The sequence below is a fragment of the Dendrobium catenatum genome, unplaced genomic scaffold (assembly GCF_001605985.2).
Source record: "Dendrobium catenatum unplaced genomic scaffold, ASM160598v2 fragScaff_scaffold_853, whole genome shotgun sequence".
In the NCBI taxonomy this organism is placed as follows: domain Eukaryota; kingdom Viridiplantae; phylum Streptophyta; class Magnoliopsida; order Asparagales; family Orchidaceae; genus Dendrobium; species Dendrobium catenatum.
In genome coordinates, this window is record NW_021319315.1 from 9,345,306 (window position 1) to 9,362,916 (window position 17,611).

At 33.6% G+C, this 17,611-nt stretch overlaps 1 protein-coding gene across 3 annotated transcripts in view; it reads right to left on the reverse strand.

Annotated features, from left to right (window-relative positions):
• Positions 1–1,418: 1,418 nt before the first annotated feature.
• The window catches only part of LOC110101360 (E3 ubiquitin-protein ligase RGLG2), a 29,712-nt gene continuing 13,519 nt past the window's right edge, over positions 1,419–17,611 (reverse strand). For 2 of the 3 annotated variants that reach the window (XM_020829224.2, XM_020829223.2), the window contains exons 4-13: positions 12,116–12,200; positions 11,422–11,562; positions 11,222–11,335; positions 11,045–11,142; positions 10,869–10,948; positions 10,678–10,783; positions 10,459–10,586; positions 10,123–10,357; positions 1,838–1,894; positions 1,419–1,754 (exon numbers count right to left, since the gene is read on the reverse strand). In XM_020829224.2, coding sequence (XP_020684883.1) covers positions 1,674–1,754; positions 1,838–1,894; positions 10,123–10,357; positions 10,459–10,586; positions 10,678–10,783; positions 10,869–10,948; positions 11,045–11,142; positions 11,222–11,335; positions 11,422–11,562; positions 12,116–12,200 — 1,125 coding nt within the window. In that variant the 3' untranslated portion in view covers positions 1,419–1,673. The remainder of the gene's footprint in view (positions 1,755–1,837; positions 1,895–10,122; positions 10,358–10,458; positions 10,587–10,677; positions 10,784–10,868; positions 10,949–11,044; positions 11,143–11,221; positions 11,336–11,421; positions 11,563–12,115; positions 12,201–17,611) is intronic. The other variant, XM_028697017.1, reaches the window with a different exon arrangement.

Sequence of the window (17,611 nt, forward strand, 5' to 3'; positions counted from 1 at the left end):
TAGTTAGAATAGAGCACATGCTTTTCTTCTATTGTTCCATTGTTAGAATCTGTGAGCTACTCATGGCCCTTGAATGAGGAGATTGGAGTCTCTAAGAATCTTCTTGCTAATGAGATGCATCCTGAAAGAGAAGAGCTGAGCCCATTAAGATCAAATAAGATTATTAAATCATCAATGTAAATATTCAGTAATTAGCTTAAAAGCCTTGAAGATGATGACCATAGTAGCTAAATATAATTATAATTAAATTATAAATAATTATATTAAATAAGTTCCTATGCAAATAATTTAGTTTTTATAAATTGAGCCTTACAATGCAAGTTAGGCGTTATCAAAATACAACTATGGGATTTAAATGTATAGACCTACTTATGATCCTAGCTATATATTGTTTGACCTTGCTTACATATATTATGAATCAATTAAGCTCCACTAATAAGACAATATTTAGAATGATAAGACCAATGTTAAATGATCAAATTCACTTACATTTAGAGGATTGATTAAGAGTGATCAAGTAGACCTTATATTTCAAAATAATTTTTGATTGATATTAATTGAATGGATCTTATGGATAGAAGATTTACTCTTAGGAGCTTGATCATTGATAAAAAGGTTTGTATTGGAAAGGTGTAGACATTCCAATTAGCATTGGAATTGAAACATTACTGACAAACTAATTTTTTCTTCATTTCCAAGTAAGATGTCAAATTACCACGCATTTCTATATACATGCAAGCATTGATCTTCAAAAACACAGTAGTTGCTTCAACTCTCTACATGAAGGCCATAGTTTCTCTAGAAACTGAAGATTGACTGATTTTCATCACAGCCATATACAAAAAAATTTTTATCATTAGCTTTTAACCATTGCAACTCCCATCTAGACTTGTGATTTTGCATTACAAGTAAGAATACAGTCAAAATGATAGCCAGAGTAACTCATCTCTTCACCTTGATCCCTTTACATATACAAAATTGATCAAAAACAGTATTTCTTGTACCAATTGATTAAAAATGATCTCAATTTAATCTCTTGAATATACAAAATTGATCCTAATTTAATCATAAGAGGTTATTTTGAATCAATTTAATATAACCGAGAGAATAAATTAAAAAAAAATACATATAATATTTTGAAACTAAATTGGCCGCATACAAAAGCAAGAAAATTCTTTTTGTAGTTTAACCTCATTTTAATATTACATGTTTATCGCTTTGTCCTAACTCGCACATCGAGCGCGTGTGACTTTGCAAATAAGATAAAATGTTACATTAACTATTATGTGCAGATAGAATGGCTTACTCATGACAACATGATAGGCTTGCTAAACAAAATTGAAATCAACAGAGCCTCTACAAATCAGGGAAATAATATGTAATAAAGGTAGTAATTTGTCACCCAGGCAAAAACAAAGAGCCCAAGAACACCTTAAATGCCTTTACTTATATTAAAGAAGTTATTTACAATGAAAATGAAAAAGAGCCAACAATGAGCAGGATGCACAGTTCATACAAATCAGTTATATACAATATGTTGATGATTTTTGCCTGAATATGTCCACTTTGATAAATTTAAATTATGATCGAATATTTGACACAAAAATAAATAGTACCAAAGACATACTGCAGAGTATCAAAGTCTCCTTTCCCTTCAATATAAGTTCAATCTTTCAATAAAGCCTTATTCGAGTGGATACTACACGTTTACAAAGGGGACAAAGCTGCAAATCTTTACCACAATTATAGCAAGTCTGTGAATTATAAAAATTATGGCGGTCAGTCTTGGTTAAAGAACAATCAGGAATCAATGTAAATTTTTCTAAAATATTTTTACCTGGTGGCCGCACCCAAATGCAAGATCTTTATGCTGGGAAAGGCAGATGGGGCATACCTGTTGACATAAGAAATTAAATTAGTCTGAATGCTTAAAGTGAAACTAACGGTCCAATATTAGCTTTGACCCTGTAGATGATACAGGAAGTGATTTGACATGCAAAACCAGTAAAAAGAATTAGAAGAGACTCGCTATAAGAAATGGAATGTGAGGGGAAAAACATAAACAAATATGAGAAATCAATGGGCATCAAAGCCGCATAAATTCAAAAGAAATTGCCAGATGTTACTCCGCGTTTCCTACTTGTTCAAAAATACTATTCTATTTCATGCTGAATTTTGGAAGGAGCTTTGGTCAGTTAAGTTGTAATATTTTAAATTAATCACAAAAGCACATAAAACCAAATAGCTCTTTAGAGGGATCGTAATTTACACAACTCTCCTTGGCCTATTGGTTGAGAGCTTAGGCTTCCAATTAAGAGGTCCAAGGTTCGAGTCTATGTGTATGCGTTGTGTGTGTGAGTTTGCCTTAATTGACCTAAATGTCCAAAAAAAAAAAAAAGAGGGATCGTAATTTTAAGTGATCAAGGTTTACAAAGAAGCTGATTAATCCCTTAGAGAAAAGATGAGTTAAACCAAGCTTAGAGTCAAATCTCTGGAAAGAGAAATATATAACAATGAAATCTAAAGAGATTTCAATGGGCAAGTTTAGCCCAAAATATAGATTATATCTCATTTATGCCCAAACACTGATCCCTTGTTTATAAATGAGGATCAAGTTGATGATATAAGATGGGCTATATGATAAATAACAAGAAAAATACATAACTCAGAATAGCTAGTCTTATATTAAGTGAGTCTAGCTAATAGTTGTCTAATAGGTAGGAATTGCGGGCAAGTTTCAAATATAAGGCAACTACGTTTGACGAGTACTTTAGGACCTTACGTAAGATTCAAAAACTTTTAAAGGTAAAAAGTCTCAAAATTTATATCTCATTTTTCACGTATTTTAAAACTTAAAATTAGTATGTTTATAAATTCCTATAAATTATTCAGATCATTTTAGTACATGAATAATTAAATATATATAGATAATGTTGAGTATATAAGCTTATATGAATTAAATTTTTCCGAAGTAAAAATTAAATAACACTATTCATTGCAAGTATAGCACTACAGCAGCCTTTTAATTTCCAGCAAATTCACTTTCTCAGGGATACAATGGCTGATGGAAATCGGATGGTTAGGATGAAGTGCAATTACGGGCATTTTAGGATAACGGAATTAAGCAATTACTTGAATATAATACCTTAACACTAAGTCAAAGCCACTCCCCTTCGATCAGCCTGGAAGCTCTCTCATCCATAGCTCTGTAGAGGCGAATTAAAAGGGGAAAATTGGGAGCTAGTTATAGAAAAGGAGAAGGAAAGAAAGGGGAAAGCAAGAAAATTAAGATAAAATTTGGCTTTCGGGATTTTTTGTGGAAATTGACTATGAATAGAAGTTGATAAACTTGAGATTTATATGAGGAGAGGTTTTGTTGAGATTTTCCACTGACCAAGCCCTAGAGATGGTAACACAAGTAGCACTCATGCTCTTTATAAAAAAATAAAATACTTTGATGCTCTTTATATAAAATACTTTGATCAATCTCAACCATGCGATGCTACACACATTTATGATGGTCAGCAAAAGTACTCCTTATCATGGATGAATCTACTATCTCACCAATGGCAATTGAATAGGAGTATAAGTCGAGTACCATGACAACTAGGAGACCTATCCCTTTCAATGAGGTCAGAGGTCAATTGAACCCCATCTCACCTCTAGAGGTAGAAACCACAATGTTGTTATCATTGTTATGGCAATGGTGCAGCTTCTTAGCCGACTTATCATGATTGTGTGTGACTTCCTCCAACGATCTCAAGGGTATTACCAAGAGTACACAACAGGCCTGGGGTGATATAGATTAGAGGAAGTTGTAATCACTGCTATAGTCCTCCACATTTATGTGGTTGTTGGTGAGTTCAAGCATTTCAATCAAAAGCATAGAAGGAGACTCTCCCGAAGGTCTTGCATGAGCAATGCTTAGGAAACAAAAGACTCCAAATATTGCACAACTTGTATCTCATGTTGAAATCCAAACACAAAGTGACTAGGTGAGCAACTTAATGAATTTTAATTACAGGGAAAGGATCAAATTTGGTGGTATAAGATGACATACATGAAATAATTATAAGAAAAATACAAAAAAATAAACTCAGCATAGCTGGTATAGATGAAATTTTAAGATGAATTCAAAATAAAGGGTGAGTAGCCCTAAATTTATTATAGTGAAAACCCTAAATCAAAAAGTTATGACTCTAGATAAATCATCGAGATCTTTGGATAGTAATTTTCACAAGACTTCAAGTCACTCAAGCGAGTTTGTATCTAAGGAGGACCAAATAATATGTTCCTTAGTAAGGCAACTCAATGTTTTGGGTGGCATAAAGCTTGGCAAGTCTTGGTAAGAATCAAGTTAAAAGTGGTTTGAGTCGGTCCATAATCAACAATTCATTGAACTTAATTAAGGCTTTTATGATAACTAGATCAACCTGATCCATACTAATATGAGTGTGTAAGTTATATTATATGTAATACATCTTATCTTAACGAACAAAGACTTTGGCTTTAGAGTGTATTGTATATGAATCAAATAAACCTAAGATAAGATATGATTTAGGTATCATATATTACGAACAATTCCAAAATCCAAACAATGATGGGTGATTTCAAATAATAGTATATGATATTCATTAATGTTAATATATGACCAAAACATACCTTAAAGAAACATATCATGTAGTTAAGGTCAACTTACTAAAGTAATTTTTTATTACACTCTAGGAAAATTATAAAAAATCTCCTTCAACAAAAAAAAAATTGCAAATTAACGCACAAAAGGCCAATGCAATGCAACAAGCTAGTGTTTAAAATAATAGTGTAGACTATAACATCTACATCAGCATGACTAAGTAGATTAAATAATCCCACATATGTTGAAACATAATGATTGTAATCATGGTTTAAAATTGCGCAATATGAGGCTCGCCTCGAGGCCCGTCTTTGCACTTCCAGTTAAAAACGCCTCGATGCTTACGCCTCGAGTTTTTTTTCTCACTTGGTTGAGGCCCGCCTCGCCTCACTGGCATGAGGCTTACGCCTCACGCTATATATATTAAAACTTACATAAATCTTGAAGTAAATGCCCGAAATTAGACTCTATAGGAGAGGAGGAAGGGGAGAGAGCAATTCATCATAATGATGATTCAAATGAAGAACCCCTTGTGATGACAGTGTTGATGACTTATGAGTTCTTATGTGATATGTCATTTCTATTTATTTTTGGAAATTGGAATTATATATTAAAGAAAAGAATACTGGGATTTGAGAAAGATAGAATTTTGAGTTGAACTATATTTCATGTTATCTTATTATTGGGATATTTTGATTTCACTTAATATCTTATGTTTTTTATGTTTTATATTATTCACTCATTAGTATATAAAAAATTTATCATTTTATGTTTACGCAATCTTTTGATTTTGAGGTTTACGCCTCAAAACGCCTTGAGGCTTGCGCCTCGCCTCACGAATGAAAAAAGCCTCAGTACCCGAATACGCAATTTTAAACATTGATTGTAATTCCTATATGCTAATTGCGACCTAACTTATTTTTGTTTTTTGGGTTAATAGATGTTTATTCATTAGTGTATTGGGTCCAACTCAAACTCCAATGATCCATAACACATCAATTAGGTCAGTTATATCAATATTTTGGCTATCGTGGAGATACAAAAGGTTACATAAGAGGCTAATTGGGTTTCACCAACACACAATGAGCTACATAACAATGAACATGCAAAAGATGGCACAAAATTTAAAAAATATGCTACAAAGGAAGGCTTCCGGTAATCCATAAAACGACCTCATCATGAAGTACCAAATCATCATGGAAATCTTGAAGGGGTGTGCTCCTCTCTCACTCAATTCTTATTCGAGATTAGGACATTTAACCAATTTAATAACTAATCCCAATATGTGGAGCAATATCCATTATAAGTTTGAAAGTCATATTTATTAGAAGTTGTAATTGTAGTTATCTTCATCTTCTTGTTATAAATAGAACGGTATTATAAGTCTAAAATGAATGCATGTATGTACTCATGTACCCTCCATCTTAAGACTTTAAGAAAAAAATTCTCTCTAAAATAGACCCTGTCTATCCAAATTTTTCTATTCACTTCACTCCAAGTTATTCATTCAAGAAAAAGAAAATGACCAAAAAGATCTCTTGCCTCTGTATGAAAGATCAAAATGGTCCCCAACTATATTAAAGGATCATTTTGATCCCTTAAGTCTTTAAAAAGGAATCAAAATAGTCCTATTATGAGACTATTTTGGTTCCTCTTTAAAGAGTTGAAGGGCCAAAATGAACATTAAATATAGTTGGGAACTAATTTGGTCCTTCATGAGTCAAGAGACCATCTTGGTCATTTTCTCATTCAAGAAATCATGGATTGATTTAGAAAAAGGATTTGAGATGAAAGAAAAATCAATCTTCAAGCAAGAACTCTTCAAAATCAAGTGCAAAATTTCATTACAGTAAATTTCAATTAATCGCTCCCTCTCTAGAATTCTTGTAATAAGGATCATTCAATAACCTTATGGATTATCCTTGCTATTTCCTAAACCTAGTCACATCTAGGTAGGTAGGCCAAAAAGCACTCAAATCAAATTCTAATGAAAGATTATTTACGCTCACAATGAAATATTAAAGCCTTGATTGAAGAAGTATCATCCCATCATCTTGTTAAGTTTAGATTGATAGGAATCTAAATTGAGACCAGGCTCACAATAATCCTTCATCTCAATTTTGAATCATGGTCATATTGACCATAAGACTTTGCGTGACGAAATTAAAGGGAAATTATATCAGACCATTAGACGTTCCTTACAGATTTAACCCAAACTATGTCAAATCAAGATCAATAGATCCAAACCAAAAAGAAAACTGCCTAGAATAATATAAATAATTTAGATAACATATTAATGAACTTGGAATAAGTTTTTGTTGATCTTTACCGAAAACTAGACATTGAGGGTCCAAAGCTTTTAAGCTATTTCACAAAATAAAAAGAGGAAATATTGAAAAGGAAGACAGCAAGAATCATATTAATACTCAAAAGACACAACTAAACTACCAGATGATGTCTCCGTAAGAATAAAATCCTCTAATCAGTCAAAAGCCCAAGAGGGCAATCCATGTACCTTAGAAGATTACGAACTCATACGGTCCATGCACATACCCAAAAGGATGGACATGTAGCCAAAAGGATGGTTGCAATAGAGATGGGGTTTGCCAATAGAAAGAAGCCACAAAAGACATGAAAAGAAAAGGGTAGAGCAACAGTAAAAATCAAAATAGAAAAAATAGGAGATATAAAAAACATGATAAAGTGTCATCAAGGAGTTAGAAACTTTTATTCTAATAACATTATGTAGGCACAAAATTATTACAAGAAGAGATCCCAAATCAAAGAGAATCGAGGCATCGAAGCTCATCACCATAAAAAAGTGGTTAAAAAACAACTACTTGAGAAGGGTTAAATTATTCCACCCCATAGGTACATGGATCTAGGCTCTGATACCAATTTGATAGAATGTTGATGCATAAATTTAAAAAACCCTTGGCTGAAATTTAATTTCAGCAAAACCAAATAACAAAAAGAAACTACGAAGAATAACACATAAGAAAACCTTTTTTTTATTGAAAGAACTAAGAAGAAAAACACAATATACAGTTGAATCTTTAATTTGAGAGGAAGATCCGGCTCTCCCAAATACCTAGCTGTCGGCTAGAGCCCACTTAAACTAAGCAAAACTAATTCCTGAAAAATCAAGCATAATCTGAAATCACCCTATAGTTAGCCTAAAATATGCTCCCCTAATTCCCTCTCAAACCAGCGCCCCCACCCCCCCCCTACAGAATTCACTCTTAGATTTTAAATTCAAATTAGATTTTTTTCCTGATTAATTTCTTCTCAATTGTAATTAAAACTTTCATAAACAATTCCCGCTCTCTCTTCTTGCCCGTCACCCACTCTAATGGGGCCCACCAACTCACCCGTCGATTCATTAATACTCCCCTCTTAAAGAGTCACCTTGTCCTCGAGGTGGAACGAATGAAACTATTGTTGAAGCACTCGACTAATAGCAGTGAACTAGAAAATGGACTGACAATGGGTCAAACGATCCCTGTCTTGAGCATTTCCATGATTAATCTCTCAATTTTTTTCGTTCTGGATTTGGGGATGATGGTACATACGAATACTGATAGGTGAGATTCCTTCCTTCAAGATGACAGCATGCCCATATTCTCGTTGAGGCAACTTATGAACCAGCTGGAACACCCCTTGATACTATTGTAAGGGTGGATGAACCATTTTTGGCACTTCTATCTTCTCCCTATCTTTTTCTCCTTCCAAACTCTGCAACTCCACCGAAAATCCCACTCCTTCACCCTTTCCCCTCCTTGAAACTGGCTCCAAATGGGTATATCGTCTTCTTGCCCCAACATTTCCACCTCTTGATATTTCCCTCTCATTATCGGATTAGGGTTTCCTCCACTCTATTGGCCGCGACGGCTTCCCCCACCTTCGACAAAGCCGTTTTGGCTTGAAACTCGAGCATCATTCTTATCATCTCCTCCATGATGGTAAACTTCCCATCGATCTTCTCATGGATGGCTGAAGATTGTTTTTTAAAATCTGAAATCTTTTCTACAAAATCAGATTTCAATTATCTGATCTCCCCTTCTAGGACTTCTACCTTTCTTCCTGCCATAGGTACCTAGATCTAGGCTCTGATACTAATTTGATAGGAAGTGGATGCAGAAATTTAGAAAACCTCGGCTTAAATTTAATTTCAGCAAAAACAGATAATAAAGGGAAACTATGAAGAAGAACATACAAGAACTCTTTTTTTTATTGAAAGAACTAAGAAGAAAAACACAAGATACAATTGAATCTTCAATTAGAGAGGAAGATCCGGCTCTCCCAAATCCCTAGCCGTCAGCTAGAGCCCACTCAACCTAAGCAAAACTAATTCCAACAAAATCAAGCATGATCTGAAATCACCCCATAATTAGCCTTAAATAGGCTCTCCTAATTCCCTCTCAAATCAACCCCCTTTCCCTAAATAATTCACTTTCAGATTTGAATTTAAATAAGATTTATTTCCCTAATTAATTCCCTCCAAAAAATAATTAAAACTTTTCTAAATAATTCCACCTTAATTCATCCTTTTTCCTAAGCAATTCACTTTTAGATTTTGAATTCAAATTAGATTACATGCCCTAAATAATTCCCTCCTAATTGTAATTAAAATTTTCCTAAACAATTCCTCCTTACATAATGAATATTAACTCCCCTGAGTTTTCCCTAAATAATTCACTATAAGATTTTAAATTCAAATTAGATTTCTTTCCCTAATTAATTTATTCTCAATTGTAATTAAAATATTCATAAACAATACCGCCTCTCTTCTTGCCCATCGCCCACCCTAGTGGGGCCCACCGGCTCACACGTCGGTCCATCACATTGCTCCATCCCTTTCCCTATTAAAGGTTACATAGATAGTCCAATTTGTGATTCTTAAAGCAATGGACATGGCATTCTTTGCCCGCTTGGTTCAACTAAAAGGGCCATTAGACCATTTTAAACCTATATTTAGGTAGATAGCCGGTCATAGTGTTCTATCGCCACTCTTTAAATTGCTATTTATAGTTAATGTAAAATAATCACATCACTCCCAGAATTCTAATGCGCCATTTACCCAAATTCTATAGCCAGCCTCTCCACTCCTCCAAATTCTCTCCCTCCCCAATGTAAATGCAGTAAATATCACTAGGCACCTTATGATTCCAATGCCAACTCTTGAAATTCTCACAACACCCTCTATCCATCTCCAAAGTCGATGCAGTTAATCTGAAACTTTTTCTCAAAAGGGGAAAAAAACTTCAATTTTGAAAAACGCCAAAATTGAAAATAGATCTCTCACTCCTTGAGGACATAACTCTCTCCTACAATTAATAAAATATTAATAAAAAATATAAGTGGGAAATGGTAATCAATTAAATAAAAGCTCAAGAATAATATAATATTTCCCTTGAAGAAATGGCAATTCAAGGCCAAGGAAATTCTGAAGTTAGAATCAAACTTTAAAACTGAATTATTGAGCATACCAATTTATCTTCAAGAGAGCTCTCAGATGTGACAGCAGATTTGCTCCTATTAATACCAGTGCCTTTGTCAAAGCTGCTTGCTATTGAGTATCTAGGACTGCTATAAACCGAAACATGATTACCAGCACCTTGATCAAAGCTGTTTTCTCTAGAGTATCTTGGATAGCTATATGCAGAATCACGGCTCCTAGTTGGTGGTGGAAGACAAACACGCAGAGGAGTCCCTCTCCTGCAACTAAAAATGGGAATGAAAGAACCACAAAATTTTATGACTAAGCCTTGCTTCGAGACAAATCAAGATAAAACCCAAACAACAGATTCTGAAGCAAAGAATACCCTAAAAGCTGGAGCTCTAATGTTGCCTTGTATTGAGCAGGAATCTCCATAAGAGCTGAAAGGGAAAAATCTGTTTCCTTTCTGTTGATAGGGACATTTTTTGACATTATCTCTGTGAAATTTACAAACTAGACGACAGAGAAACAAAGCACAGTTTAATATAAAAAATTTTCAAAAAAGAAAGATTGTATTTGACATATGTCGATACATTTAAAAAACCTGAAAATTGTCAAATGCACGTGAAGGTATGTTATCATCAAATTCCCTCATAATGTCCCATGGGCCATCACCAACTCCAACCAAAACAATTGATAAAGGATAATTACTAACAAAGAGATAAAGTATAAGTATATTTACTTGACTAAAATACAGAAGTACAGCATTTCAAAAATAGAAAAAAAAACATTTACCTGGCTTTGACTATAGCATCTATAGTAGCTCTCTCCTGTGGACTTAACTGGCCATGTTGTGTATCAACACTTCGTGTCACCTGATTAACATGTGTTACAAGAACAAATCAGCAAGATTTTTTAGTGCCTAACAGCAATAGGTAAGAAAGTGCATAAAAAATAAGATATCAACGAACTTGTCCATCAGCAATTATTAGAAGAACATGATATTGACCGCCGGTGCTATCAACAATTCCTATTGCAGTTTCAATAATAGGAGCAAATGATGTAGGCCCTATAATAACAATAAAGAAACACTTGATTAATAAAAAGAAAGATTAACACCATAACAAAGAGAATAAGAACCACTTCACCTGCAAGCCGGAGATTCGGAACTATTTCTCGATACCGCCGTAGGGCTTCCTCAAAGCCATCACAAGGCCTTCCATCAGGATAAAAACTGAAGATCTCTTGATCATGAGTGGATGCTGCAAGAGAAATTAACAAATAATAAAAAAAAAAGTAACAAAACAACTCTTAATAGATAATCTAAGGAAAGAAAAGAGCAACAAACCATCTCCGAATCCAAAGCAAGGAATAAGATTATCCTCATCAAAGGAAGATAGTGTTCTACCAATGATAGAAATAGCCTGCTCATATGGGTTTGGAGTGTCTCCAATGTCATGCAGACCCTTGCGGTTGAAAGAAATTTTACCTAGAATTAACGACAGATAATAAAGATTTTCAAGATGGAGGGACTAAAAGTTGAACAGTCATAAAGGTGGCGGCTATTAAATTGCAACATAGCTAGCATGGTAGGAAATTACAAAATAATTTTGCTCATCTAAGCTAAATATCGTGCACAAGCATACCTAATTTAATAAGGGCACCTCACCGGACCATTGGCATAGGAAATTAAATTATACAGATTTCTACAATTGAAAGTGAAAATTAGAACTTAAAATTATAAAGAAATATTTTTATTTAATAGCTCATCATTACCTTAACAATATAGCACTCTCAAAGTTTGAAGAATAGAAAGAATAGCAATGAAATCAATGCTTGCACAAAAATAAAATATAAAAAATCTGGCGAAAATGGTATCAAATTGCATGGTGCACTTAAAAATTTTCTACCAAGCCCTCAGAAATGGTCAAAACGACTGGCAAAAGAAGAATCATCTTATAAAGTTGGAATATGGAAATTATTGTATTGACATATGATGAGAAAGAGAAGCAATTAAAAATATGATCGTCTAATGAGATAACCTGTCCATTCATTGCTTTTTGTGAAATCAATCCCCACAATCAAATTTGAAGACTCAAGACCAGCATGAGCTAAAGCCTCTGTCACCTAAGCAAACAAAATATTTAAAAAAAAAACAGTAGTGAAAGTGAAAAAAAGGATTAGTAAACAAAATTGAACTAGATAATAGATGTATACAATGCAAACAAGTCCACAAACGAAATTTTAAACTTTTACAAGGATTAAAATTTAGTAAGGTGCTAAACATGTAGTTCAAACCCAAAACTAAGTCAAATATTTAGTCCCATGAAAATGAAAGATCTTTGAGACCAACCTCAAAGTTTAGCTCATCTATTTAGTGATTATCTTTATGTTTGTGTAGATGTTATTTGAATCCATTTATGTTTTTTGAACATCACGGTCCTTCAAATTTTGTCAAGATTATCTTAGTCCTCTGGATGAAATGAGAGTTAAACACAGCATAATGGATAATGAGATTCACAAAGCCAACACATGTAGTTAAGGCAAATGGTGGGGTGATGATGATTTTAATCCATTGTTATTAAGTTCGGTAGTTCATTTTTTAGGACCATATTCTATAAATAGTGTAGAAATTTATGATAAATTTTATTCATCTTGGATCTTAGTTCATTTATCTAGTGGTTATGTCTATGATTGCTTTGTCAATTATATGAGTTATTTGATTTATTTTATGTCACCAATTATGGTGAGCATTCACCAAATGCATAATTGGGCCTACTTAATATGAAGTATCTCATCAAGTAAACAACAACATCAAGCCTTTATTCCAATACGTGGGGTCGGCTACATGAATTAAAATTTAATTTTAATATTATTGAAGATAAAAATTATAATGTAATATATAACTAGAGTGCATGAGAACTAGAGTACATGACTCCATGTGATGCTTAGTGCATCCTATAATCTTCACATGATATAGTTTTCAAACTGAAATTAAATATATTTAATAACACTATTACATGATATAATTTTGACTTTAAATTCTACAACTATTTTACTTAATAAATAACTATCACATCATGCACATCATTACTTCTATATTTAAATTCAATTGAAATTAAGTTAATTTTTTTATAATTATTTTTTTATAATTTTATTTAATAGCTATCCACATATGACATATAACATTACTTTTAATTACTTTTTTTAATCATCTTACTCCAATGCAACGCATGGATATTGATTAATTAAGTTAAAAGAGGTGTTTTAATAAATATTCATTTATGAAGTTCACATATTTAATGTTTTTAAAAATGCAAGACATGCATCATACTAAAAATTCATTCTAGCTAGAAACTCCTGTTAATATTAGCACGCCCTACTAAAGAAAAAAGAAAAATCTCTGTTCTCTCTATCATAAGAAGATGACATGTAGATGCAAGCAAACTAAGAAGCAAGACATACAACCCATCTTTCACACATCACAACCAAATATGCCAATGTATCCAAACTCGATCAGCAGGCCCATATAGTGAAGGAAATCAAGGTGGGGTCCACATTGCATACAGTTGCAAAGAATGTACCTTCAACTACCAAAGACATTCGAAAGGACGAAAAATTTGCTTTCCAAAGAGCAATAGAATAAGAGCTATCACAACTGGATAAGTTTCCATTACTGAAAGATCATAAAAAGCCACCCTCCTGCATAAAAGGAATAGTGAATCTTACCATCATCCATGTCAAAGAAGTCCATGAAATGAAACTACCATCACAAATTGGGAATAAGCTCGTGAAGGGATCAGGAGATTGAGACAGTTGATTCCAAGCCTGATTCCAACCAATTTGATTTCTTAATGGAGACTATCAATGATGATTATTGTCATATCTCACCATTGAGATCGAAGAAGATGTCATCAGGAGTTTATAAGCACAATCAAATGGTCAATTAGGCATAATAAAAAGCAGACTAAAGCCCCAAAACCTAATCCATTTTATCAAAATTTCAATTATGATAGAATAACGATGAGTTGAATTTTTTAGCTAGCTTAGATAGACTTGCTATGAATTTTTAATAGAGGATTGGTGTAATTCCTACTACAGTTATCAGTTCAAATTTATCTTGTTTGCTATAGAAAGGTTTTACTCTTTTTGTTGAGTTTGATTATGAGTAATTAAAATTTATCCTAATTTTAATTATCTACTTAAAACTTTGAGTGATGTAATAAATCCAATAAAAAATCTCTCCAAAATTCCTTCTTCTTTCTATTCTTCTTCTTTTCAAATTCCTTGTCACATCAAAGTCAATTTTCTAGCTACTGTCCATGTAGCAAGAGACCATAGAAGCAGCCATTTACTGCAGCAAAAGTCGCATATTTTGTTCCCAGTACTACAACAAAATTATAGCTACAATGCTCGGTTCTCTAACAAAGACGCTAATTCCAAGTGTTAAGTCATTGCTTGGCTGATTGTTGTAGCTTCCATGCTCCAATTACTGTCATTTTTTGGTTCCAAGGAGTTCCTATAATTTGTTTTAAGAAAAAAACAAAATAATTTAGATTGCTGTGAACAAAAAACAAGGAGGGAAATCAACATACAAGTTGTAGTGTAGCAAAGGGATGGGCAAATCCAATAAGTAAAATTGTTGCATACAACATGAACAAGGAGAAAACAAGTTGAAGTCTTGGAGGAAAAAAAATGCAAAAACAGAGAGGAAATTTGTTGCCCACAGAAAAATTAGACAAATATGAGATGAGAAGATCATCTACAGGGAGAAACAACAATTAAGATGTAAAACTCGAAAATTGTCGATCGGATGCGTCGCACGCATTTCGATGCGCCTCGACAAAATTAGGGGAAATTTCAAAGTCGTCGAAATTTGACGCAATAAATTTTATTAAATTCTACACGAAATTTCGATCGGAATGGTATAAATAAAGTATACACAATTTCGCACGATTTGGAAATTTAAAATCGCCGAAGATGTTTAAGTAAATTTTAACCCTTTATACCCGTTTTGTCCTCCATGAGCTAGTAGGGGAGAAATTGGGAGTGTCACATGCGTCTTTTTCCTAAAAACCCTCTTAAATCCTTAAGCGACCGATTATTTCAATCCCTTATTCATTTCTCTCTACCGAACGAAGGAAAGGGCGAGCGGAAAAGGAGCCGCGGGAGATCTCGAAATCCGGCGGCCGGCGGCGGTTTCCAGCATGCTTTTCGAAGAAAGTGAAAGGGAAGGCTTAGGGAAGAAGAAAGGTAAGTTTCTCATGCAATAAACATCTCTTTTTTTTTAGCTTTCTTGGAGAAAGATAATTAGGGTTTTGCTTTTTATTGGGGTTTTTTTAGAAAAAAGATAGGGCGTGTTTATGAGCATGTTTCTAAGTCATAAAAATGAATTTTTCTTAAGAAAAACTTTATGATACAAAATTAGGGTTTCTTTTAAAATTAAATTTTCTTTAGGAATGTTGTTAAGAAATATTTAGAAGCATAATTAAGCAATGAAATTGATTTTTTTCTAAAGATTTTTGGAGTTTTAAAATTAGGGTTTTTTTTTCTAATTTTGTGATTTTAAGCTTGCATGTTAACAAATTTTGTTCCTAGGAGATTTGGGAAGTCTCTAAACAAGAGAAAATGAAAATTTGGAAAGAAAATCATTTTCCTTAATTTCTATTTTTTTTAATCAGAAAATTAAATACTCTAAAATGATAATTAGGTAAGAGGGATGTTTTAACATGCAAATTGAATGAAATTAATGAAGAATTAGGTTTCCAAAAATTGGAATTTAGGTAAATCCGAAAATTAGCATTTAAAATACATTTCATTAATGAAAATATTGATATAAAAACATGAGATTTGGATATGTAATGAACAATATTAGATATGTGATAAATTAACATTTAAATTAATAAATATATGATAAACATGCTTTAGGTTATGGGTAAGTTAGAGAGTATTAATGAGCTTAAGGAGATTAATAAATTAATGGAATGTGTATGGTGTTTAGTGAGGTATAGTGATTTGGGTTGATATAAGAGGCTTATGTTGTTATGTTGTTGAAAGTTAGTTATGGATGTTAAGACCTTAAGAATCAGCCCGATCCTAACCAAGAGGGGGAGTGAATTGGCATTTTAAAAAATCTACTTATAATCAAAGCACAATCACAAACCAAAATCACCTTCCCCGGTGCGGCGGAGTAGCCGGGTCCTTTGACACCAAAGATATATTCTTCTTCTGTAAACTTCCCTCAAGACAAGCCTTGAATCCGACGGTACTAAGGTGCAAGCTCGTCGGAGCAACCGTGTGGAATCTCCCTCCACACTCCCTTGAGCTCCCCCCCTCTAAGGATCTTCTCCCTTTCTCAAACTCCACCCTTTCCTCTCCCTTTCAAGCTCTCTCTTCAAGTTTCCCCCAAAAGAACGAAGCTACAATAGCTGTCAAAGACACTTACAAAAGTGTCTTGTCAAAAGCTTAAATAGAAGATCTCAAAACGAACTCATTAATGCAACTTGACGACTTTATCGTCCTGGCCGATCAATACAAAATAAGCTCAATCAGCCGGGACGATTTTAGACGATCAGAAGAAAATTGGTTACATCGTCCTGGCCGATTAGTTCAAATCCGAGGACAATCGTCCTGAACATCGCCCAGAATAGAGGATGGCCGATGTCAATCGTCCAGGACATCGTCCTGGCAGATCCTGCGATCGGCCCGGCCTACGGCCTTAATTGCTTTCCATAATTACCAGATTAATTTAGACATGATTGTGCTTCATCGTCCATGCCGATATTGAGATCGTCCTAGGCGATGTATTAAAATAAAGAATACCTAAATTGATCATGGTGGCTGATTCTTTCTGATTTGAGCCTATCGTCTTGGCCGATACAAGGATCGTTCAGGCCGATCGCTTTATGACGGCTACCTTAATGAGGATGATGCCCTAATTAGGGTTTCTGTTTTTGAACCGATCTTCCAGGCCGATATAAATATCGTCCCGGACGATGTTACCAAAAACAGTAAACTCTAGGGAACAGTCAGAAATTCTTCCAAGGTGTGTATGAGCAAGTTTACAAAGCATCAGGAGCCACACCAAATACAATAGACTCAATAAAGGAAAAAGTGGTACAAACTGACTCAGACCTAGTCTACCCAATCTTGAGCTGATTCCAAATTGCATTCTGATCTTATGGACCTGAAAAGTCAGTAGATAAGGCAGCCGTAGAGAAATAAGAGTGTTTGCTATCATCAAAATCATAATCCCTGAAAACAGATCTGCAACAATTGTAACTTTTCCTTAGGACTTAAAAAGAGGAGGAATTAAGGAGAGATCGGTGAAACGACACTATCAAGAAGCAACATTTGAAATAGGAACACCTTACTCTACAAATTCATATTCCTTTGTATTATATTTTGAAATATCTCATTAGTTGATACATATTAAATGCATATGAAATGTCCTTATTATTTGATAGAAATATATATTAAATATTTCTATGAATCAATGCATATTTGATGTTCTCATGCATATTAAAGTTTTCATTATT